This window comes from Alligator mississippiensis, chromosome 8 (genome assembly GCF_030867095.1).
Source record: "Alligator mississippiensis isolate rAllMis1 chromosome 8, rAllMis1, whole genome shotgun sequence".
NCBI classification, from domain to species: Eukaryota; Metazoa; Chordata; order Crocodylia; family Alligatoridae; genus Alligator; species Alligator mississippiensis.
Window position 1 is genome coordinate 64,350,640 of NC_081831.1, and position 26,278 is coordinate 64,376,917.

The 26,278-nt window shown below is 42.8% G+C and overlaps 1 protein-coding gene across 2 annotated transcripts in view; it reads left to right on the top strand.

The window, feature by feature from the left end:
* Positions 1–26,278, top strand: part of LOC102561001 (vascular endothelial growth factor receptor kdr-like) — a 175,031-nt gene that overhangs the window by 67,910 nt on the left and 80,843 nt on the right. For both annotated transcript variants that reach the window (XM_014607206.3, XM_059732797.1), the window contains exons 4-9: positions 5,917–6,044; positions 10,960–11,122; positions 12,646–12,782; positions 14,268–14,451; positions 15,241–15,358; positions 18,301–18,476. In XM_014607206.3, coding sequence (XP_014462692.2) covers positions 5,917–6,044; positions 10,960–11,122; positions 12,646–12,782; positions 14,268–14,451; positions 15,241–15,358; positions 18,301–18,476 — 906 coding nt within the window. The remainder of the gene's footprint in view (positions 1–5,916; positions 6,045–10,959; positions 11,123–12,645; positions 12,783–14,267; positions 14,452–15,240; positions 15,359–18,300; positions 18,477–26,278) is intronic.

The following is a 26,278-nucleotide window of genomic DNA, read 5'->3' on the forward strand; positions in this document are numbered from 1 at the left end:
TATACTACTAGTGCTTGATTTCATGCCTGTAATTATTTTCTTCTCCATTCCCAGCTGACCTTTCCTCTGCTGGCCAGACTGAAGCTGTGCAATATGTGTTTAAGGTTTCAGGATATACAAGGAATAGTCTGGCCCTGATTCTGTCAGCTGTATCCACACTGGTATCCTCTACTCAAGAGTAATCCCACAGGCTCCCATGAGCCAACACATGATTAAGAATTGGGACTGGGTCCTGTGAACATATTGCAGTGTGAGACAAGGGGGAAAGGAGTGCTATGATGGAGGGAAACCTCTTCTTAGGCTGATTGAAGTACTCATCTATAGAAATCCCAGCAGTCTGAGGACTGTGCTGTGTGCCAGCAGTCTCATTGTTTTATATGCTCTGTATTCTGCAGAGCACATGAAACAGAATCACCCTTAAAAAAAGCAACACCCTAATTTTTCAGTTTCTAATGACTGCACAAATTATGATCTAGAGACAAGGTATGCACTCAGGATTAACAGCCTCTTGCAACTCGGGCCATAAATGCTTTTCGGGACTGAATCATCAATCATAACCCAGAAATTGTCTTTCAGCCAAAGTAGCTATTGCTTAATTGCAAAGACATTTTTAACCACTCTATGCAAATTTCCAACAGCGATCGTAAGAGAATAGCTTAATATATCTCACCTTCAAATTAAGGCTGAAACTCATGCTCAGAGATAGTGTAATACTAGCCACTGCCTCAAATTACATGAATTGGCAATTCAAGTGAGGACTGCCATTAAAAATCAATTAGAAATCAGATGCAATTTTTAGACTATATTATATAGATTCCTATACCATACTCATTATTTTTGCCTCTGAGCACAATGCATTAAGCAAAGTGACTAACATCTATCACATGTAGACCTAAGCAAATAATGGATTTTTTCAGTTCAGTGTCTGAATAATAAAAAAGGCAAAATAATTCAGTTTGGTTTAAACTGAATCAGAAACTTGTTTTTCCTTATGAAAAGAAAGAATTCCCTTTGGGTTTTATTTGACTAGCCATAATGAAGTGGATTATTTTAGTTTGGGGTTATTTAATTTTTTTAACCTTTTTTCTGTCTATTATGCTAATTTTAAACACATGCAGCTCTGAAACAAACTGTTGGAACATTCATTTAAAAATGGGGAAAAATCTATTGTTTTTGGCTCAAACTGTTCAGTTTTAGTTTTAGTTTTAATTTATGAATAGTTGCAATTCCCTTAAAATTCCTTTTTCTCAGTTAATTTGCTATCTGACAAATAAAATATATCACCCACCAGAGTTCTTGCCTATTGCATGTTTCCTGAAACATCCTGGTACCATCACTTCAACACTGGCAAAGAAATTCACCTGGCCCCACTTGCATGTTTTCGTGCTATTATCCTCTCTGCAAAGGTGCAAATTCCTTCCTCCATAACACGACCTTGTCCCTATTCCCCCTTTTTAATACAAATGCTTGTGAATTAATTTCCTTTTGTTTTCATCACAGCTAATATGTCCAAGAGCAAGGTTTTCCAGCAAGTGGAAACTAGCCAAGTTCCACAACTAGCTCAACTAGGTCTTTGGTTTTAAACTATTATTGTATTTTATACTCCGTATAGTATGGATTAGCCAGAGTTTGACATTGCAGAAGAGTCAAACAGGATTAGCACCCACAGACAATTATTGAAACATAGTATATGAATGCAGCAACAGACAAAATGAACTATGAGTCTTTAAAACTTATTGTTACAACCTTTCATGCTGTGCTACAGAGTGCTGCTTTTCTTAATATTAGTTTAGCACAAACCCTAGAGTTCTGATCTGGACCTCAAATTCCTCAGGATTTATGGTAGAGGGTTGATTAGAACCAGTGTAGTGTGATAAAAGCTAATGAGAAATTCAGGTGTGTATCTAAAATTTTCAAATGTCAGAGGTCTTCTGAGCCTAGGTTTTGGCTCTAATTAATAGCCTTGCTCAACTCCAAAGTACGTATCTCCTTATAGACCAGCAGTGAGGATGGATCAGTTATTTCCATTGTTGTCATAGAACAGAAGCTGAAATTAAATTATTTGAATTGAAGACTCCTTTATGGTTTTCTGGTCTTTGCTTCCTATTCTGATGCCTCATATACAGCTTACTGTGGCACAGAAAGCATGCAGATGGGGCTTTAGAGTGCTTCCGATCAGCTGTTTGTGGTGGCTCCCAAGATGCAAATTTTGCATCTTTTGCCTTTGCCCAGTGACCCAAGTGCCTTTTACAAAGCTTTGTCATTATGTTTCTGGCCTTTCTTGATACACAAAAATTGCTATCTCATTATATCTTCTGCTTGTGCATCCAGGTGACTGACTCAGATACTCCGTTTGGTCCACTAGGAATTCTGCTGTCAGTTCAGCAAGTTAAATGCTTAAACTAAGTAATCTGTAAAAAAAAAATCCACTTTGCTGCATAACCCTTAATCCTTGCTCTCTCTCGCAGACACCCACGCTCATATTCTTGAGAGTGAAACTCTCTCCAGTGGTAGGTGGAAGGAATTCTGCCTTCAGAAGAGATCTGGTTTTTATTTGAAGATTAATTCCCTAGAGTCACAGTAGCACTTGTGTTTTTCAATGACATGCTAAGCAAAGATTAATTGCACTAGCCAAGAAGCCAATATTGATATTCCCAAATGAATTCATAGTCATATGATAGAAAACCCAAACCAGGTGAAAAAATATAAGACCATGCTTGGGAGCTCTTTTGCCACCTGAATTTTGCTTTTGGAAAGAAAAGAGAATCCCAAACCTCATTTCCTACGTGCTTAGTGTTTTTTGTACTGCTCTGAAGGTCATTAATGACCAACACCAAGCATCAGCAGGAGAACTAAGCTTCTGGATCTAATAAATATGATGATGAGGAATATGCTAACCAGATTCTTGACAGAAAAATTGAAGACAGTCAATCTCTTCCAATCCTAAAAAGTATCCAGCTTTAAAAACATCCATGAAATATGCTGGAATACTAGAAACTGAAAGCCAAAATACAGAGAAGACCTATCAACATCATACTCATCTAGCATTGATTAACTAAAATATTCAACATGACAGTCCCTTCTCCCATGATTTAATTTCAGCCCGTTCTAAGGCAATAGTTGTTTAATAGTGCACACAGTGCAGCAGTTGGATATTAGTTTTAAGTTCACAGAATTGCTCTGTGCAATTTTGAGCAAAATGAATCTCCCAAGAGAACCAAAGAGCTGTGTGCTTGGGACTGGGTACCTAAGGGGATGGCTCTGGGGCTTTTTTCCTAAGCTTACCTCATCAAATCCTCCTCAGTATTAGCGGAACTGGTCAAAAATGAAAGGGAAAACATGGAGCATGTTATTCCATCTGTCATTTTTTCTGACTTCCCTGAACAGCTGCCTGTATACTGGAGGGGAAACTGTCTGCTTCTTATTGAAACCTCCAGTTTTACAATTTTCTAAACAAACCCATCAGCCAACAAGTGTTGCCATCATGATCAAGGACCATTGTAGGGCCTTAAGAAATGAGCTCCTGGGATCAGTCCGTTAAATGCCTTTCTGCCAAAACCTAGACTATTTCACAGTTCCAAACCTTTCAAAATTAGACCCTAATCATGTTTCTTGCATTTGACATTGGAGCAAGGAGAGGGTGAAAAAGAACAGGTGCAGTCTTTGCTTTGTGCATTGCAATACAGCTCTGCAGTCTGCAACTAGACTGTAATAAACAAAGCACACCGTTTATTGCAGGGGTATTAACTCATGTCACTGGGAATTCTGCTACAAAGGATGTGTTGAGTACTATAATCTCAACCAAAGTCAATGGAGGTGGGTTAACTGCAATCGCGTTGTTGGGGAACTGTCCAACAAAAGCACCTCCTGAAAAAACATTGCAGCCTCAACACTGCAATCCTTCCAGGGGAGATGTTTAAAGTGTCAGCTAGTGGCTACATCCAGGGCCATAATATAATTTTTCAGCTCTCCTCAAAATGTTTCTACTCGTGAAGGTAGGAAGAGGCCCAGAAGTCCAATAATGTTGCCATCTTGATTTGATAACTGTGTACAGGGTTGTTTCATGCAATAATCTAGAAGTCTTGGTTCAGAGATACCTTTTATTACACCAAATAAAACATTGCAAAAAAAAAATTATCTTTTTCTGCAAGCTTTTGGGAACAGATGCCCTTCCTCAGGTTCAGGGAAAATTAAAGATGGTAAAAGGTCCCCATAGGTAGAAAAACTTCATTTTTACACAGAGGAAACTGAAGGTGGATATATGTTCTTCTGGGTCTTTGTGAGTTGTGAGTTGCTCATGCATTTATGCAGAACCATGGGGTTGTAGGGGAAGGTATAGACAAACAGCATTAGAAGATCATCAAATGAACTGGTGATTTTTATTTTATTTTATTTTATTTTATTTTTTGCTTTCCAAAGCATCTAACTAACATCTCAACTTAAAAGGAGAAGAAAGCAGAGCCTTAAAGGTTAAACTAACCCTATAGTTCAGGATATGCATAGATGATCTCAAGGGGTTCAGGAAGGAATATACAACATGGGACAACTGTATTCATTTTTATTGGTCACAAAGCATTTGGCCACTGCTACAGGCAGAATACCAAACTATGGTGATCCGTGTGTTGGTTATTACAAACAATATTCATCACAGATTTAGCCCATTTTGGATAGCAAAGTATTCATTTGAAGAATGATCTCATTTTCCCTTGAGAAAATTCATCATTCATAAGCATTTTCAGAATGCTTTGGGAGCAGGAGGTTCAAACTGCTGTAGGTTATTCCCAGGCTCTTTGTGTCAGCTATTCACTGTTCATCAGATGTGGCACTTAATATTAATTTGTAACAAGAGATCCCAGCCAAAGACGGGGGAACCCAGGTTGCAATGCTGTGTGCAAATGCATAGCAAAAAGATGGTTTCTGCCCCACAGATTTTACAATTCAAGTCAAGCATGTTTGCTCATCTAAGTTACGTAGCGTAGTATTGGCTGAGTAGTTTCTGAACCTGCTTAACAGGAAAATAAAAGCAGTGAAAAATAAACACCCTAATTCCAATAGAAATTTAGTAGATAAATGGATGTTCTAAGAGAAATCAAACACATTTTCATGGCCCTCTGGTGGTTATCAAAATACCTTCAGTTCATAAACCATAAAGCCCCAACCAGCTCAGAACTCAGAATAATACAAGCCAAATGTGTTTATTGCTATTTTTGAGTTAACTCTTGCCTGAGCAATTGCAGCAAATGCAGAGAAAATCCTACAGATCTGCAAGGTCAACAAACCCATCCCTTTGTATGAGTCAAACAGATCCTTCTAGTCTGTTTTGGAATATCTCAGGTCTTGAGACTTCGTTCACATCCTTTGGAGGGTATCCCTGTATGCCATAGTTCTGAAAAATTGTGGTACATGGGCATTTTCCCTTTGGCAAGTTAATCTGAAAAGCTGTGTGAAGCAAATCACTAGTTAGCTGGGTAATCATGCACAGTCCTTTTAGGATGCTGGTGAAAGTATAACCAGCTTTGAATATTGGGTCAGCATACTACTTTCCAACTGAGTATGAAAAGCAAACTTCAAATATGAGGTACCACCACCATCCTGGAACAGGGTTTTACTGATGGGAAATGCTGGAGCAAAGTGCCCTGCCTGATGTCACACAGCAGATATATAACAGACACTATTAGCAGCTGGGAGATGTGATCAAAGGCCATAGCCTGTGACCTATGCTGCCTCCCAGGAATGACTCATATTAATGGTGGGCAGCTCCTCATGTGCCTAAGGAAGGGATACCACAGTGTGGGCTTGTTGTACCCACTCAGGTAGGCTCCTGCAACACAACACCAGATAGATCATTGAACAAGTTATTTCTTTCCACTGATGGGACAAGTCCTCAACATCTCAATCTGTTACTGTCTCTTGCAGATAGCAGGAACCCATTTGTTAAGATTTTCCATGAGTATCCCGACGTGATCTATGTACTGAATGTTACAGACGTGGTGGTTGTGCCCTGCCGAGTCACTTCACCAGATATCAGACCCAAGCTTTTCCAGGTAAGTGGAAATTCCACATCAGCCAAACTCTTTAGAGATGTAGATAGCCAACACAAGGTGGCAAACATGCTGGGCCAACTAACTTCCAGAACAAGTCCAGCAGGGACAAAAGAATAATAATGCCCTCCAGAAATCCACCTTAATCTGCCTACATTCTTCACATAGCTGTATTACTGAACCCCACATGTGGCCTGTCTTTGTTAGGATGGGTTTATAAATGTTATTTTTTCTTCCTTACTGGCTAAGTATTCTAAGTATTTTGGCAAAGAGAGATGATAAGAAGCCATTTCTCTTGAAAGAAAATATCCTGTGAAGGGTTTTTCTATCTGAATGAAAACTGTTCACTTTATAGCCTGCTCCTCCTTGACTGTCTTTCTGTTTTATTGCACATTTTGCAATCAACTGAAACAAAACTGTTTCCATGGACCACAGGAGTACTTTCACCTGCTTATGCCAGGATTGCATTTGGTGCAAGGATCCTGAAACCTTTTCCACAAGAAATATAGAGATGAAGGATTAAGGCCATTAAGCCTAATAGAGTCTCTCCATTTGACTTCAGGGGACTTTAGATTGAGTCCATAGAGAAGTCTGTAGCAGAGCCAGCGATAGTACACAGAGCATCTGGCTCCTGTACTCTAAACATTAGCATGTGCATCTGTCCTACTATCCACTGAAAACATACAGTGCTATTCCCCTGGCTTTACCCCTCTCAGTCTTCTGCTGCCTGCCCTAAAGGGACCTCTCTTTGGCATAAGAGAGGAGTTATTTTTCCAAGACAATGAAGTCTTTGCCCTCTCCTGAGATGGTGCCCACCAGGGGCCAATTGATCCTATCCTGCATGGTGGCTTTATTGATACAAATGTCTGCATTCATGTTGCTGCATTGATTGAATCTGTTCAGAAAGCAGAATATAGACATAGGGTCCAACCCTAGGGCATCCTGATGTGGGGAGGGTGTCCTGAGTGCCTGTTAATTGCCATGTGCTTCCTATTTCTAGAAGGCATGAATGGTGGTGATGTTCTGATTCTTTCCACCAAAATCAATGGCAGACCTCAGGTGTTGTTAGTGGGAGCAGCACTCTTGTTCCATACTTAGTGGGTAGAGATTAAAATGAAGGAGTGTAGAGCTGGGGTTGATCTTTCCCACTTCTGCCTTTAGAGCTCCCACCTCACTTCCCTGACTCAGAAAAACTTCCCCAGTTGCTCCCCCTTGGCTAGGGAACTATCCTATTTCAGTTCACTTTACCTGTGGATTAGAGAGCCAGAGTTCTCCCTGGAGTATCTCTACTGATTTTAGTTGGATTACTCCAGGCTGAACATGGCCCTATAACCTTGGCCCAAACAGACTTCATGCCCCTGTTTCTGGAGTATTATCCCATTTGAGGCAGTCTGTCTCTGCCAGTTATTTCTAGGTTCAGAAATGCATATCCTTCATCTTGCTACAAGCTGGTGACAAAGGAGATGAATGAAATTGCAGTGTGCTTCCCCTTGAATGGCAAAGGAGTCTCACCCAAGGATTTTCCCACTTTAGGGCAGGGCGGATGGGTGTGGGGAAGTGGAATTTATAGCCCAGAAGGAAGGTGCCTGCAGGTCAGGGAGACGTTGCTGTCAGAGAGGATGCATCCACTTATGTAGGTGTGTGTTTACCTAGGGAGCGTGTCATACCATCCCGAAGTACCTTATATGGAAACCCGCTCGTTGTTTTTCCTTGTCTGGGAAATCCAGACTGCCGTGTGGAGCCACAGTGGCTGCTTCCTGCACAAAGAGGAAGCTATGGGGCGGAGGTTGGGACAGGGGATCTGAATAAAGCGACCAGACAAATTTAGAACATCCTTTTCCAAATTTAATCTCCGATAGGCAATAAACTTCAAAGAACAGAAAAATACGGCGATTCCCCTTCATGTGGCAGGGACACTTTTTGTTTGGTTGTTTAAATAATTTTTTTTGAATATTTTATGAAGAAATGTAATATATGTGCACTGCTGAAAGGCATCTCTGGAGCAGGACTATTTTTTTTTCTCCCCATCTCTTAGCCATGAGGGACCAGAGCTGCCAAACCATGAAATTCAGCTTTATCACATTTTATTATTCTTGTAGCAAATGTCCTTTTTTCTACCATAAATTAAGTTTCTTATGTTACTATTATACTTTAAAATGATTGCACTCTCTGCCCTTTAAATATTTATGGGAAAGGGTACAGTTTGCTAATACTAAACAGATTCTGGTTAGCTCTACATATTATCTTTGCTATAAGGACCCCAGGGTACGGCTTGCAGTTTAAGCTTTTATTTTTCCTTATGTGCCTTTCTTGCTGGGCAAGAGGGTTGCCACTTCTAGAACTGTTTAATCACTGAACAGGGACAGCATGAGAAGTGGCTGTGTCTGTTTGTCATGGATGGCCCTGACCTTTGCAGACATCAATTCCTGAAGGTTTCAGATCGGCCCCTGTAATGATCCTGAACCTATTCACCAAATCTGAATGTCTTCCAGGGAGTTCTGAAATCTAACTGGAACCACTCTTTTAAAAGGGAGCTGCTGTCTAGCCTGTCTCTCTTGCTCCCCAATGAAATTGCTACATTGCAATGACAGGATGTGCCTTCATAGAAAGTCTGTGCCTTGCCATGAAGAATGTTTCATAGCAAGTGATCTAAAATGAGGCTAGCTAGCTCAACACCTCAGTTTCATCTCCAGTATTGTTTAATAACAGCTCTAATGGCTTGGAGCTGGGATTTGTTCAAAGCAGGAGGATTCCTCGCAAATGCTGTGAACTCTCACCCTGCACAGGAGCATCCTTTGTTTGGTGAAGAGCGCTAAAGTGAACACAGTCTAATCATGAAAATAATGCCAGGACTGGTGATGTCACTGGTGTTGTTCCCCCTTCCTGGCTTACAAAGCTCCATAAGTCTTCCTTGGTGAAGCTTTCATCTTGATTCAGTTTTGAAAGGCTTGTAAAAAAAGCCAGTTCACTTCTTTTCTCCAAAGGACATGCTGACAGTAAGCGGGAGGAAGGAGTTCTCTTTAAGAAGAGAAGTTAGTTATCATGTAGTACCTGTAGGTGCTCTGTGGTTGTCCCAGAGCTTTGATTATATCCATCTGCTGGAGTTCCCATCTACCCAAATCCTGCCCATGTACAGTTTTAGGCAAGTAGTAGTGGGGCTGGTGTCTTGTTGTAGCCATAATGGTCCAGAAAAACAACAAGAAACAAGGTTTTTTTGGTGGTATCTTTTATTGGACCAACTGTATATTTGGGAGAGATGTTAGACAAGCTCCTGTGCACAAAGCACCCTTCCTTGGGTTAGTTGGTGGAGCACAGGATGAGAAGGGACCTTTACAGGTAGCCACTGACCCAGTGATTCCCCAGTATTGTGACTACCTGCTCTCAGAGGTTGCATCTTAAATGTGTCTATTGGCTAGAGCTGGAAATTGGAGTCTGGCCCCCTGAAAGCTATTTCCAGTTCTGTTAGAGACCCCTGATTTCAGACTCAACAACCCAGTTTATCACTCGGTGTTTCTGCTTGCCTGTCTGTAAACTGGGCTGGAATTACGCAGCCCTCTCAGATGTACCAGAACATTTAAAGTTGGGGGGGGGGGGGGGTTATTATGGGTTTTTTTGCTATTTAAATCCAAGAATTTTCAAGGCTGCCTAAAAAATAAATCTCATTTTTCCCCTAGCTAGTGTAAAGCTGGTCTTGTGCTTGCATAGTAACAAATTAATCTTCTCCAACCAAAAAGGATTCCTTTTGCCTAAATGGGTGCTGTGCAGCATATGCAACCTGCAAATGCAGCATACATATTGGGTTCATTTATTTCATTAGATTATCTTTCTTTATTTTTAACTGAGTTTTTCTCCCTTCCCACTCCTTTGTCAGGGCAAGGGAACAAGCTGTGATAGCATTCAAGGCAAACTTTTGAGCCTGCAATATCTGGGGTAGTTCAGAATGTAGAGTTTAGCTATCTTTAACACTGGCAAGTCATAACAACAGTGAACTAACTCTAAAAATCAGAGAGCGGTTGGCAAAGATTGTTTGTCAAAGGAAGCATTACTGAAGCAATGCAAGGAAGCCTAAAACTCTTTGGTCTGTATCTTGTGCCTAGCTCCAAGGTGCTAATGATAATATTTTGCACTCAAATGTGTATCTTTTTCCCTAAACATCTCAGAACACTTTGCAAACATAAATGTATTAAAGACACACATTGCCAAAGCACATAGGTGAGAGGGCATCAATATATGGCTCCCAGGCCAGATGCAGCCCATGGAGCTGGGGGGCTTTATCTGGGTCCACACTTGGGCCAGATAGCTTCCAGCTGCACCCATGTCACTGCTGCTTCTCCCCATCCTCCTGGTTCTGGTTCAACACAGCCCAGGTGGTTTTGGCAGCATGTCAGCAGCAGGGTGCCGTGCCAGGCAGCTGGGATCTGTACGCATGCCACTGCGGCTTCCCTTAGCCCTCTGCTCCCTGGTACAGCATGGGCACAGCTTCCAGGCAGCAGAGAGCTGCACCAGGGCCTAGCATCTCCAAACTGCATCTGTGCTGCTGCTGTTTCTCCTCTCCCATCCTGCACAGCCTTGGTGCAGCTTTCAGCCAGTGGGCAGCTATGTTGGAGCCAGGAAGCTTCCAGCTGTTCCCACACTGAAGCCAGAGGCAGGGGAGGGGAGAGGGGGAGCAGAGGGAAGCAGCAGCAGTGCAGACACTGTTTCCAGCTGCCTGGCACCTCCCCACTGGCTGGAAGCTGTGCCTGGGCCACAGCTGGAGGGTTGGGAGAAGCAGCAATGCTAGTGCAGCTTCCAACTGCCTGGCTCCAGAGTGGGCATGGAGGAAGCCACTGAAGTCACCTGGCTTATGCTGGACTGAATCTGGGTTGTTCCATGTGGTCTGCAGTGGAAAGGCATGTTTCAGCGGTCTCCTCTTTTTCAGCATCCTTTGTCAGAAGAATTCAGATATGAGAAGATGACCTGGGACCCCAAAAAAGGATTTGTCATCCCCTCTCCTCCTTCCCGCTTCTTCAAGGGCCTGCTCAAGTGCATCGCCACAGTAAATGGAAATGTGTTCACATCCTACTACATGCTACAGAAAGTGGGTGAGTAACCACTGTGTGCTGACAAGTGATAGCTATGTTTCTGTTACATAACTAAATGTTCTGGTACATTATTCTTTGGTTAGCCTAATTCCCAGTTTCACCTTGGTATATATAACTGGTGTGTATTAGCTGTAGGGCCCAAACTGGAACTTTTTGTGTAAACTCCCTCCCCCACAACTTGAGCTTTGGTGGTTCACATCACATGGAATTTGGCTCTGATCCACCCTGGGTTTTGAAAACTTGCCAGGTGTGGAGATGAGACAGAACTATAATATTTGACCCAAACCTCTCCAAAGCTTCATTGGTTTGGATAAAGTGGGACCTCAATTCAAACAACCGCTGGTTTGGAATTTGCAAACCCAAACAGTGGCCTCCTTTACCCATTAATGGTATTTACTGAACATGCAAGATCATGGTATAAAATCTCATGAAAATGCTCATTTGCAAACCTCACTGTTTTTGTTTGGTTTCGGCTGGCACTCTCCCACATACTCTTCATTACATCTAGAGCTGGGCTCCAGATGTAGAGCTCACATCTGGATTTTGAGGACCCCAAAGATGAGAGCCTTTGGGGCTCCAAATGCTTTTCTAATAATTTCCCCTTTTGTTTTGTATGTAGAAGATTTTTTTTTGCCTACTCATAAATTCCAAATTTTAATAAGGAAAGTTCATTCTGACATCATTTCTCTCAGGTCATGACATCCTGCTAAACAATTAGCATGTGGCTCAGAACAACAGCCTGGCAAATTTGTCTGGCAGCCAAATAGAAGTTTTGGACATCTTTTTTTCCATCACTTAGAGTAGTTATTTGTTACTTAACCCACAGAATCAAAGACAGAAAAAACTTGTTAGGTCACCTAGCCCATAAGGGCAACACAAGCTCCTTTTTATTGCTATTATCTTACAGTCTCCTCAATACCGTACACTCTACATAAGAGTCGTTACTCCTATCCAATGGTGCTCAATGACTTCATTTCAGATAGGGAGCAATAAGGCTGTATTTTCAAAAAGACATGAGACTTTAGAGCTCAGTTTAGAGGAAAGCTGGTTTTCAGAAAGTAGATGTCCTGTGCTTCGTGGAAGTTGGCCCCTTTTTATTTATAAATACTAAGGCCTTCAAAAGCACCAGACTTTTTTTTAAATCTCTTTCTGCATAGGAATTAAGAAAGGATGGACCCGGGCCATCTCTGTATGTGGTTAATAACTGAGGGCTGGAGCCCAGCAAGACAGAGGAAAGAAAGTTAACTAAATTAATAAATTCATAGATTTTAAATCCAGATGGGACTACAGTCTGACCCCCTACACACAGCACAGAGAATAGGCTACTCCCTATTTAGGCATTTCAGTAAGTAACCTCATTTTTTTCCAAATGCCATATCACTCAACAGCTCCCTAAAGGTCAGTTAATAAACGTAATTTCTTGCCAAGTTTGGGGAAACAGCGGATCTTGAAATTTGGGTCTCATCTTAAATTTGATTGAAGAGATGTGGCATTAAATTTACCTTTGACACTTTTTGTTTCAGAGGGTAGAGTACAGAGCCTGGCTCTGAAAGCAACTCCCAGAAGGCTGCTGGTTGGAGAAGCCCTCAATCTGGAATGCACCGCAGAGACCTTTGTCAATGGACGGATTGAGTTTCAGTGGCAGTATCCCAAAAGGAGAGTGAGTAGATGACAATTCCAGCCTGTCTTTCATTCAGTACTGGAGTCAGTCTGATGGAAATGAAAGATCTGTGATTATGGCTCATTGGACCCCAATCTTATTCTCATTCATCATTCCTAAAGCAATCCACAAATAGTTGTGTTTTCAGTTCAAACCAAATAAGAATCTGGATGCTTACATGATATATATATCTGACTCTCTGGGCTCTTCAAAACTGACCTGCAAAATGTCATACTAAATGGATTCCTGTAAGATGACAATGAATAATAGTTTCTTAAGGGAAAGAATAGCCTTTCCCATATCAGAACAACCTCTCCTCTTCCCAGCTGACAATGGGATATTCCCAGAGGCAGCCACAAACATGGCAGATTCTCCAGTTTTCTACCATCCATGTTGGTATTTATGTGGCATGTAACAGTGAAGCAAAAGTAAACTGCACTTCCCAAAGTTCACTACTCATTTGGCTCAAGTGTTAAGTGAAAGGTCCTGGGGTCTGTTTATGGCATACAATACAGGGAGGATTCATTTGTGATTTGATTCAGTGAGGTGCTGAGACTTCCTTGAGATGCCCTAAACTCCATCTGTCTAAGGCTCGGATATTATTAGGTGCTCACTGCACTGTGTGCAATCCCTCCACTATAGGACTGGGCCCTACCATTGCTGTGTGTTAAAATGAGGAGGAAAAGGCATTTCTAAGAAATGTCTAAACCTTCTGAAGAAAGAGGGGGATATGACCCAGAGATCAGCATCCCAGTTCAGTTGAACTAAAACATAGTCCATTTCTTTTCTGTGTAGCCCTCTAAAATTGATGATTGGTCAGTTTTCGAGGTTTCTTGTTGAAATCAGTAAAAAAAGCAACAGTAATATAAAATCTGCAACCCAAAACCTGGTTTTACAGAATTGTTTTCTTTAAAACCTAGATAAAGTATGAGAATATTATCTTCTTTCTATCATTTTTCTTTGCATCATCCTTTAGAATTCTCTGTAGCGGGTATAAAATTCCCTAATAACTTCTATAGATCCCAAATTCTGTCAAAAGCTTATCAATCCGTAGGAAATTCTGGAGGGTTTTTTTCATTGAGGAGTGGTTGCCAAAGAGATCTTTTTGCTGATTTAAAGTATTAGTCTTTCTTCTCCAGTCAGCCTAAAATTAAGGAAGAATGAAAATAAATCCCTGTTGGGGAAGTTGAATACCATAGTTGAAAACCTTACAAGCTATGAATGGGACTGGCTTTGTGGTATGACTACTTATTACCCATCTGCCTAGACATTAATGAGGGAACTTCAGAATTGTATTAGGTTATGTGTATGTATACCTCCTAATAGACTGCACACTGGAAACTTAGAGAGAGGGCTTGTCATTAGCTTATTTTATATTCTATATAATGCTTTTATAACTCATATGTCTTAACTGAGAGGCTGTTAGAAAGAGTGAAAAGGATAAGCTAAAAGCTGATTCTACATTTTCCCTTTTCTGATTCCCAGAAGGATTATAAGCCTGTTTCAGCGATGGACAAAAGTTCATTGGTGTATAAATGCTCCAGCAATCTGACTATCCAGAATGTTACCATGGAAGACAAAGGCCGCTACATCTGCCGAGTGGTCAATGTAACAGGCCTGGAGACCAGTGCAATGGGGCTGGAAACCAATGTCACAATCACAGTGTATGGTAAGGTCCATATCTGCATGACAGCAGTATCTGGGAACTAGCACTGTTAAGTGTAGCCACATTTAATCTGTCTGCGTAAAAATGGAATCAGCAATGATATTGGCTAGGATGCAGTCAGAAGATTGTGATGCTGTAGGGCATACACATTGATCACCAGACAATCAGGAAGAAATGTCTTCCTCAAAATATGCTATGTAATTATGGAAAGGTTATGTCTCTGCTTAAACAAATGGTGTCCCTATCAGAAAAGAGGCACGGCATGTAGAAATGCCTTAGCTTGTCCTGGTTTGGTAGTTATGTTTTAACTGTCTCTGAAAAGTCAGTACATTTAGGAAACCCATGGAAGCTGGAATTCTACTGCTTGGTTGTGAGTTGGTTATATTTGGGGAGGTGGGAGTGAGGGGCAGCATCTTTGTACAACTGCACCAACATTTTGTAAATGGCCCAGCACCCACCAATGCAGCCAAGTTTTCAGTCACACTCCGAAAGTTGGGATCTGAGCATTTGGGAAAACATGGCTAAACTGGGGTCCTAATTTATCCCCTTGATAGTTGGGCCCTTTCAGAGTTCAGATGGCCACAGGTAGAGATCAGAAATTGCAGAGAAAACCATGATTGAAACTATCCAGCCACTGCACAGTTTTGCAATATAGCCGTGAACTTATCACTTCCTCTGGCTGTCTGCAGCTTCCCCTCAGCTGTGGTGCTAAAACCCAGTCATCCAGGGCAGCAAGTATTTGTAGCCTGGCAATCTTCTATTGTTTAATTTGTTTTTTATTGTCTCTTTTAGACAAAGCTTTCCTTCGGGTTTCCTCTAAGAAAAGCCACTACTATGAAGTGACAGCAGGACACAAGTTACTGAAACTGGCTGTGAAGGTGGAAGCCTTTCCCCGCCCAAATATTACCTGGTGAGTATCATCCATTCACATGTGATCAGGAATGCGGGACCTTTCTTTCTCAGCTTGCAAAAGTGGGGTGGTCTACTCTAAATAACAAAGCTGACACTAATGATATCCAAGTGTTATACTCTACACTGCCACAGACCCCTTGAATGATCTTGGGCAAGCCTCTTCCCTGCTCTGTGCCTGACTTGCCTTCTCTAGTTATGCAAAGCAATGTGGGAACATAGTCATTCATTCAGCTGTGTGCAGAAAATGCCTGAAAAGCACCAAACAGGAGTACCAGTGGCATCAGCACTGTTGGGGAACATCTTCAAAGGAGCCGGTGCCTCCAAGAGACCTGTAAGGAGCACTCTCTGCACAAGGAATTCTTCCTCTTTAGCTGATATTTTTTTCCTCCCTGCCTCAGATATTAGTAGGGACATCGGCATGCCAAATGGATCTGTTTTTCATGAAGGTTTGTCTGCTGCTGCTTTGCCACCTGAAGTCCTAATGCACACATGAGTGTTTTCTATCACAGCCAGCTGGGAGGGATTTGGACTTTAGCTCCGGACAGGAAGACAAGAGCCTAGCAACCCAGAAGATCCTGTTTTTATGCAGTAATAACAAAGTAATAGCAAAGTGAAGGGAATACTGATGTGTGAACAGAATCACTGATGTGTGACATAAAACGTTGTTCAAGCTTTCCTAGGATATTTCATAAAATCAAATATGGAGAAGGTCTCTTAGACCTTCTAATCTGTTTCTTCCTACTAAAGGATAATTCCCAATGTCCAGTGCTGTCTGTAGCAAGAACAAACCTTATTTCTGGCACGTTGCTTCCCATGCATTTCAATCATGGACTCAGGCAACGTTTTCAGTCACCCACAAGAATGTCACCATCCTTGGTCCACCAGTGTCCTGTCTATGTCTGCATCTCAAACCATTACATGCACATAGCATTCTAGCACACAAAGGAGAGAATGGCAGACTGGTCTTGGTCTGTGGGTCAAGGATCAATCATTGGCTGCTCCAGCATAACTATAACAAACCACAGTTTAATAGCCCATGCAGTACTTCAGCAGCCACAGGAAGTAAAGACAGGCATGGTCTCCTTTCTCCTTCTCCCTCCTCTTTCTCCGTGTTTCTTTGGATAAAAAGGAGAAATATGGGCCAAGACCACCAGTTTATTCTGTTTCCTGCTCCATTCCCCATTCCTCAGTGTTCAGAATATCCTCAACACGCACTGGAGGCCACACTCAAAATTATCCTACACTTCACTTATTCTATGCAGAGGTTGAGCTGTGTTGGCAGTTCTGTGATGCACTTTCCATTGGCTGAGTCAATAAAGGAGGTCTGAGTCAGAGTCACTGGGCAGCTGGATTGGTGAGCACCAGCGGCTAGTGGTTAGCTTGGTTTTGGGAGATTAAATTCCAGGGGAACACAGCCATCTGATTCTGTTTTTAGAGCTAAAATAGGGACTGTGCCCCTTTTCACCCTCACTATGCCTTGCCCTTTTGGGTCATTCTTTGTGCAGAGGGTGGGAGAGGAAATTGCCATTTCTGGTAGCAGTCTGAGACCACCAAAGTTGCCTTCCCTGGGTGTTCTAGGGATGTTGATGTTGGAGGCTTTGCCAGTGGAGTTGTTTGAACTGCTGTACAGGAGACTTCTAAAACTCCCAGAATGAACACAGTCTTGTTTCCTTGGCTGTTTCCTTCACTGAGTCCATTCAGTGTATCCCCTTCAGCGGCACTGACCTGTTGAAGATAGTATCTTGCCCATTAAATGGGTGAAGTTCAGAAGTATCCAATCAGTATTGCATGCTATTTGCAGGTGCCTTTTTCTGTGAGGAGGGGGGAGATTATCCAGGTTCTCCTGCCCTGTTCCTTGTCATTTTAAGATCACAGATGCTTCATGGGGAGGAAACAAAGGTTTTCAAAGTGCTTGTCTGAACAGAATAACAATGGGCTCCTATACATGTGCAGGGAGCCAGCTCCGACACTCTCGAAATCCAGCACATTGGATCAGACTCAATTAATCAAGTCTGCTAGAGTGTTAAAATTAACATGCTCCAGCAGACTGTAGCATTACATGTATCAGCATACCCATGCTGAAAAATGGTGGTAGGGCACTTTGAGCTAAAGCTCGTTCAATGATTTTTAGTTCAAAGCTACCCGCTGCCATTTTCAGCACAGGAACACTGATGTACATGATGCTCAGGTGCTTTTAATTAGTGTTGCTTGCTAATTAAAGAGCCGCCCCCCCCACCTCCTGGAGCACATGTAGGATGCCCAGTGTCTCCCATCCATCGACAAAATTAAATTTTCAAAATGGGCTCGGTTGTTGTAAATTCTTCAGGGCACAACCTTTAGCTTATTCTGCAGCTGTAAAAGGTCATGTGTACCTATGGTTATTGTTTGTATATTCACTTAATTTGTTGGTTCCAAAACTAGTGGCTCAAGTTCAGGCCAACCTGTCATTTACTGTGCCTGTTGCAAGGCTTATGCAAAGTATGTACCCTACTTGTTGGCTTGTTTGTGAACTACTCAATCTGCACTTGCAGATGGTGGTGATTTGTGTCCATCTCAGTTGCAGGAGCTCCAAAAACTGACTTGTACACTGCACATGGCTTATAACTTGCACTTTAAAATTGGTGTTGCTGGTCCAGAAGCCACCTAGTTCTACAACTGGGAGTGCTCCAAACGGATACCATTCTCATCTCTTCTTTTCATAGTTGCTGGCTGAAAAATGGAAAGCATCTTACAGGATGGTCTGTGCACCCCCAATGTGGTGGGAATATATATTGTGTATTTTTTATCCAGTCCAAGCCCTAATCTCAGGTATTCTCCAAGGCTAATACCTATCTGTTTTCCTATTGAAAACCAGAAGCTAATAGCATTTTGCCCTTCTGTCATATACAAGGGCTTGCCTGTATGCATAGCTGACAGCATTTGTTGGGACTTTCTAAACAGGTACAAAGATGGCAAGCCAATCAAGGAGAACCATACTTGCTATGAACCTGATCCAATGAAATACAAGCTAGGCATAAGAGATGTGAGACTGAAGCATGCTGGTAATTACACCATAGTCCTGAGCAATGCTAAGCATGGCCTATATGAGAACTTCACTCTCCAGCTGGTCGTGACAGGTAAGCACCTGATGTTCCTAAGTATTTCCATTGCTCTCTTGCGTTTCTTTTGTGATGCTGCCTTGCCAGGCCACTAGGCACATTGAGTTGTCTGTGGCATTTCTCTCTGTTGATGGATATGATGTTATGCATAGCACTGAAACAGAATGATCAGGTTTTATAGGGTTCAGGCTGGGGCAAGGCAGTACCAGCAAAGGGCTGGTGTGAGGTTCATGAGAAATGGAAAGGTGAGTATTACCAAATGCAGCCCCAGGCATCAAGTCCTTTCCCCACCTGAGTGCATTCCTGAGGGCTCTCCTATGGCTCCCTGCCTTAGGTAAAGCTGGACAGGCTCTTTGGGCAGAGGGGCATGTGCCTCCAGCCACACCAAGCACTGTGGGGGAAGGACACTGCTGTACGAGGGGCCAAAAGGTAGGTTGAGTGCTCTTCTCTCTGCCTCCATTCCAGCACCTCCTGTTACTGAGTGCCTGGGGCTCAAATGTCACACGCACCAGATGTTCATGCAACTTGTGGCTAGTATGCCGTGGGCTGGCCACCTCTCTTCTAAGGAATAGACCAGATGATCTTTCCACTTGCTCTGGAGCAGCACTGTAATATTGTGTGGAGGACTGCAATAGTCTGACAGCAGACAAAGGAAAAAAAATAAGGAAAATATCTAAAAGCAAACTATTAATCTGGGGAATATACCATCAAGGAGAATGGTGGAAGTTCCATCCAGTGGGATTAAAACCAGTCTAGACGAAGCATTCCCAGAAGGAAGAGGGAAGCCCTGCATTAGCTGAGGGAGCAAAATTAGATGGGTCACTTGGCCTTTTCTGTCTATGATGCCTATTAATCATCCTTCACAGAAATACTTCACAGATCTGTATGTTATTTATCTAATGGGGCATTTGAGAGAAACTCATTTTCAAGAGTCTTGGGAAAATTGCAAACTATGTGACTTGATGTAGGTTAATTTGAGACTGATGGAGAGAGATTCAAACCACACTTAATCGCCATCTCTGGGAAGTTTTGAAAGAAAGGCCTTCTTATCACACTATTGCCTACTGCCTCATCACCTCACTCCTGATCCTTTCAGTACAGTAGCAGAGAGACCAAACCATGAAGCAGAATAGGAGTTTAGTGAGAGTTCACCCTGCTTTCTTTTGGGCTTCCTGAGTTTCAGTCAGGCAGTAAAAAAGATAAAGTTATCAATGCTGGTTTGTTTTCTTTTCAATAGTGAATGGGCTTTTCTCCCCCTTCTCTTTACATTCTTTATGCCTAAAAATATTCCCCATTGTGCTGTATTGCATTGCCTGTATGCTGCTGTGCCATGCAACTTCCAGTCATTGTATACATTTCATTTCACCTTGCACACACAGAGCATTGCCTCACAAGCAAGGGAAAAAATGAGGAGATGCAAAGAGTAATCTTGACACCATTGATGTCAATGGCAAAACTCCCACTGATTTAAGGTGGGCTAGGATTTTACCTTAAATCTTTGTCCCCAAAACTATATAGGCCCCTTTATCCCAATGACTTCCTCGGCTGAGACAAACACACCTACATTGGCAGTGGACTAGGTCTTTCCCATCTCTGATTTCTGTTCTTTTTTGTCATTATGAAGTTCATCATTTGGGTATCAATCCTCGTTGCACAGCTCTAGTTATCAGCTGAATCATTTGGACAAGTTTTGGTTTATATATGTTGTTCAGGATGCGTTCGCTATGACTGTTTGCAACACTGGTTACTCTGTGGGTGTGGTATGGGTTGCATAGCATTACTTGTTCTGTCTGTTTGGATGACTGGAATATTTTAAAGAGGAGAAAATTAGGGATGACAAATAGCAATTGTTGTTGTTGTTGCTGCTGCACATATGATTGTTTGCATGTGAAAAGGGCATTCAGATACAGAACAGCCATTCCCCAAACATTTATATAAACAAAAACCTGTTTCTGTGAATGCTTGTGAGAAGCCAAGGACACGATTTTATTGCAGGATTCTATTAACTGCTTTGCACGTCTTTCATCTCTTTGTTTCATAAACAATCATTCTCCATCTTGCACTCACATGCAGATCATGCTTGTTAGCCCTTGTCACAGTTCAGCACAACAGAAGGCAGAAGGCATTAATCAGGGGTAATTCCTGTGTCATAAAAAATGCTATTAGCAAACTACACAAAGTCCGACAGCTGCAGGGATGCTCCTAATTGGTAAAGTGCAGACACAAAGATGCAGAGAGATGCACAGGAAAAACAAACAATAAGTGTTCCCTTTTTTTGGTAGCCAAAGATTGCCCTAGAAATGTTCGCAGAAATATATGCCCAAAAGTCCAGTCGTCCATAATTGAGTGTCTGAACTTAATGAAGGAACTTGCTCTGCCCTTGGTTTGAATGACACTGCAAATCATCCCTGCCTTTACCCATTGCCTCTGGCTAGCGCTCCTGTCTTGTGCACTTCCACAGCTCATTTTAGCTGAAGTACTGAATTAAAGGGGAGGATTTTTGTGGGCAGAAGTAGATCAAGAAAGACTTTATTCTTGAAGCGTGCTCAGCAGCAGCTCCGTGCCTGTCCTTTATTTTCAGACCTGGGCACTTACTGCTTGCTCTCCAAAAAATTAAGTGTATTTTTTCTTATCTTGCATCTTAATCATGCTGCATTTAAGCTCCTAAACCAGTACCCTGATTCTGTCTCTCTAACCATTAATCACCTGGGAAGGTCATGAGCACAAGAATTGGAGAGATTGCCAAGAGCTGCAGTAAATATTCATACTTTGGGCCTCTCTGCCAATATTGTGGCCTGTCCCTAAATTGCAAACATCACTGAGCTAGAAATGGCCATGTTTAGGGAAGTGATATTAACTGCTGCAGCTGGGGCTGCAGGCAGATGTATTGTCCTGCACTTGTAATTTGGACCCAGGAGTTAATACGCTTTGTGAAATTCTTCTTGGATCAGCAGCGAATGCAGTGATCAGAGCTTCAGTTTTGCATCGTGTCTGAAAAACAGCATCTTTAGCCATGCATCATGCTGGGGCACTGGCTCAGGAAAGAATGCCCCCTACTGAGTCCTAATAGCTTTTCCTGTAGGCTTCCCTTAGAGGCATCTTCCATATATAGCAGATACCGTAGCAATCAGTATAATTACAGCATGGACTGCACACAGCACATAGAGAAAGCACAGTGGTGACAAGTGCACAAACGGGAGCTATTTCCTCCAAGTCAGAGGTGGGTAATGCAGAATCCCTGTTAGATGTCAGCTCATCACAGGCAGGCACAAGAGGACTGCAGCATGGTTCCCACTGCCTATGTCTAGGAGCCTGTAGGGGCAGTACCTGTTGGTAGGTGTAAGTACCAGCTTGGCTGCGGGTAGGAACTCCATGGGCGAAGAGGAATGGCTGACTGCCGTGTAGATGACTGACCACTGGGATTTCACTAGAAACGTCCCTTCAAAAAACAGCTCAGCCCGTGCTTCTGACCTCCCATATTCCTAACACCCATGGAGTCAGATGGTATCGAATCTCACAGGACGCACACATCCCTTGCGGTCTTGTTGGCTCATTGTGGGACTCTTAGGTCTCTGGGAGGGAGCCCATTGCATTTTCAAACCACTCCTTCTTTACATATTTACACATCAAACACTGTCCGTGAAGCGGCGGGTTGCTGTGTTTTTGTTTTGTTTGATTAAATTCTTATTAAGAGCCAAAGCTTCAACAGAATAATGTCCTGAAGAATTCAGAGGGGAGGGAGCAAAGAGAAGGGGTGATCCTAGCAAACAGCTGGTGACTGCACATCCAAGCCAGCCAAGAATGAAAAACGTGGGAGAAATGGAGTTATTCCAGGCGAGAGTACAAAGCAATTTTTTTTAAAAACAAAATCTATTTATGGTCAAGCAGGCTGTGTTTCATTCTCAGCCGTGCACTAATAATCTGGATGTATCTAAGCTCTTGCTGAGCTCTTTATGCAGCAGTCAGCAGGCTCTTAAACCATTATATTTTCATGGAAGATTGTAGTGGAGACGAAGCAAACTCATAAAATGGGACAAAATGACCTTCCACCATCTTGCCTCTCTCTTCCCTGTCCCTAAGCTCCTTTCCTAGGTTCCTTCTGCTGTTTCTTAGTAGGCATTGCATTTGCTTACTGCTGCTGTAGGCAGTTGGAATTAGATCCATCATACAGTCTGCCAACCTGCAAGCTGTGGGGTGGTGATAATGCAGTAGGGAATGCGGCTGGAGTAAAGACTGCATGTAAATGCAACATTAAGTACTAGGAATAATCCCATGCATGTTAGTGTCAGTTCACAAGCTCCTAGTCCACCCACACGGTGAAAGGTGAAGGGTAAAATAAGGAATGGGTCTTGACAGGAGAATGCATAGGTGTGCACAGATGCACATCAGTGCTATCCTTGCTATGCTCGCTTGTGCATTGCTTAAATGTCACTCCTGCTACAAGGTAGGAGCAGCTTAGCAGCCATGCGTAAGGTTATTTCCCAGACTAGAGTCAACCTGGCTCCCCAGTACTCCCTTCCCACCCCTTATTGTCGTTGGTTCCAAGTCAGAGACGCTGTATGCCTGTGTTTGCCAGTGATGCCTGATGAGCTGCTAAGCACAACACTCTGCACCTGCATCAAGATCAATAAACTCAGGCTGTTCTAGACAACCCTCTCCCCTGCCCCTTGCTCTCTTTGCATCATACAAATGGCATTCCTCAGAGTGAAAAGAGGGCCTCAGCCCAGTTACAAGCCCTGCAGGCAATGGTCTGGCGAAAGAGATGAGTCTTCCGGACAACATCAACAAAGTTAGACTGTGCCAGACCACAGGGGGAGTGAACTCCAGAGTGAAGGGCCTCATCCAGAGCTCTTGGAAGTCACTGAAAAGACTCCCATTGACTTTAATTAGCTTTTAAATCAGGACACATTACATGGAGCTCCTGCTGAAGTCCCTGAGGTTTGACATTGTTGGAGTCATTGTTGGAGAAAATGTGTACACACATTTTCTCAGTATTGTTACTCCATTCCAACGAATGATTGGATTGCGTGGACTGTGCCAAATATGTGAAAGCAGGATCGCCTCCAGTGAAACTGCCTCTGTCTCCCCTATGTGTCTCTGTCTGCCTACCTTATATCCCTCCCCGCAGTATTGGAGTTACTTGAAAAAGACATCTCTTCCTTGTCCTTTGGGGAAAGCGTCCATGCAGCCAAGCAGAATCAGAATTGGTTGTTTTCCATCACTTGGCCCAGTGAAGCAAACCAGAAACACAGAAGTAAACAATAGTGATGGGCCCCATCCAAGGGCTGTTTCTGACAGCCTGCCATCGGAGTCCGCTGCGTGGCTTTCTGCTTGTGCACTGTCTGTCCCGTACCTTGTCGGGGGCTATGGAGGGATGTGAGTCAGGATTATTGATTGAGTCAGGGTTGAGAGGACATCTGGTTTAAAATACAGAACCTCAGTAAAGAAGTCATCACGCATGATTTCTGTCCATCTTTTCCCTTAGAAGAAAACATCAGTCGCCAGACAGAGCAGGGAGGGGAGGCTACTGAGTTTACATGAACTCTGTGAAAGAAGCAACAAGTGGGCTGCACTAATTATTCACAAATCATGAGTAATTTTCTCACTAACATGACGTGTTCTCCACATGCTTCCAGCCCCAGCCCTCCACTTAGCCCCGTGCCCTCCCTGGGGAGGCCATAATGAAAAAGTCATCTGAGCTCTTTTCATTTTGTTGGAAGTAGCCAAAGCAATTTTAGGAAGGGGAAGGAGGGGGGCAGGAAGGGCAGTCAGCTTCTGCCAAAAAATCCTAAGCATTCACCTCAGGTCTTGACTGGAGGCAGTGTCTCGCCAACAACTTTTTTAAAGCAGAGAGGTAAGGGGAAATAAGGCAGCAGCATGTTGTTTGCATGCTGTCTGCCACTCAAGCCTGCAGGTAGATTAGCTGGTGCCTTTTTCCTTTAAAAAATCAGGCAGAGAGGGCAGACACAACTTGGGAAAACAAGATATCTAAAATGGCCTGTTCTGGTAGTAATTAGACAGATCAGCATTAAGCAGTTTGCTATTGAACTGAGAAAGAAAAAAAATCCTTTTGCTAGAGAGTTGGCTCCGCTGATCAGGGCTGGACAGCAGAGCTGTTCAACGGGGTGCGGGGAAGCCTGGAAGCCTGGGCGGGACGTTCTCTCGCGGGGGAGGTTAGGGAGAGACACGTCTAACCAGGATCTTAAAAAGCAGGCCCCTCCCCACACACACCCAAAGTTATGCTGCGGTTTTAACCACAGAACTCCCTGTGGATGGTTCAAAGCCCCTACAACTGCTTAAATATTTGGCTGTAGAGTAACAGAAAAGCGGGGATTTATAGTCCAGTGATTCTGCCTTCCCAGCCTTCATGTTACATAGGAGAGAGTGTGCTCCAGGCTGGAGGATCAGCAGAGGGAAGGGGCTGGCAATCAGTGCCCAGGGATCCTGCCAGCTGTGTCATTGACCCCCTGAGCAACTTTGCAGCATGTCCTCGACTTCATCTCCGCCTCTGTTTGTGCCCATGGGGGTGATAATACAGACCTGCTCTGCAGGCAGGTACAAATCGAGCAAATAGAAAACACATTCTGAAAAACAAAACCTCAAAACGAAAACAGACACAACAAAAACAACCAAAAAACCCCGAAAGTAAAACTAGAAATATTCATATAGGGTAGAATGAGATGTTTCCTTCCAGCTGAACCAAAATGTTTTGTTCTCAGTTTATTTAACCCCTTTTTAATCTGCTCCTTTTTTTTTAAATTTGAGATCAATCACAAAATGAAAATTTTTTAAAAACTGAGGTTTTTTCTTTCTCCCTTTTTCCCTTTGTCCAAAATTCTCCACCAAATTTGACTTGAATTTTGTGAGTAGTTTTGATCAAACATGCTTCATTTAGTGAATTTTCTGTTTGCTAAGAAAAATTCACAAGCTTCTCCTTGTCATGTTAAGCGTCCATTGGCTTCTGATAATTTCTTTTCTGTCCTGTTATTCTTTACACAAGCCTTTGTTCCATCTGCTACTGAGCTCTGTTGTGCCTGCTTCTCCCCCCGCCCCTCAAAGATCTGAGGAAGGCTACTATGATACCAGAAAGTTTATCTAAATCTATCCCAACCATGTAGTTGGTCCAACAGAAGATATCACCCACAAAAACTCTTGCCTCTTGCATAAAATACTGTGAGCTCCTCAGATGGATGATGGTTGTGAAGTATAAATTATATCCTTCATTTTCACCCCTTCCAAGTCAGTCAACCCAAAATGGTTTTGATTTTTGTTTTGTGTCTGTTTGACAAATCCATGGAAATGTTTAGACACACAGGTTTGCACTTGTGTGTGTGTTGTGGAGGATTAGAGAGGCACTGTAAGTGGAAGTGTCAGGATGGCTGAGTAGTCTAAGGTGCCAGACTTAAGGCGTAGATGCCTTCTGTAGTGGGTGGGTGTTCTGGTTTCTGTATGGAGGTGTGGGTTTGAATCCCACTTCTCACACTAACATTTCGACATCAGGAAGCACTACTTCACAGTCAGGGCGGCTAGGATCTGGAACCAACTTCCAAGGGAAGTGCTGCTTGCTCCTACCATGGGGGGTCAATCACCTAGCCGGGGTCATTTGACCCCAGTATTCATTCCTGCCATGGCAGGGGGTTGGACTTGATGATCTGCTCAGGTCCCTTCTGACCCTAGAAACTATGAAAGTTGTAAGTGTTCCTTTGAAAGAAATGAATAAGCACCTGCTGAAATGCTTTGCTGGATCAGACCTATCATTAATATCAGTGGCCAGTGGAAGAAGCTGCCCACCCCTGCCCATCGCGCAAGCATATGAGTAT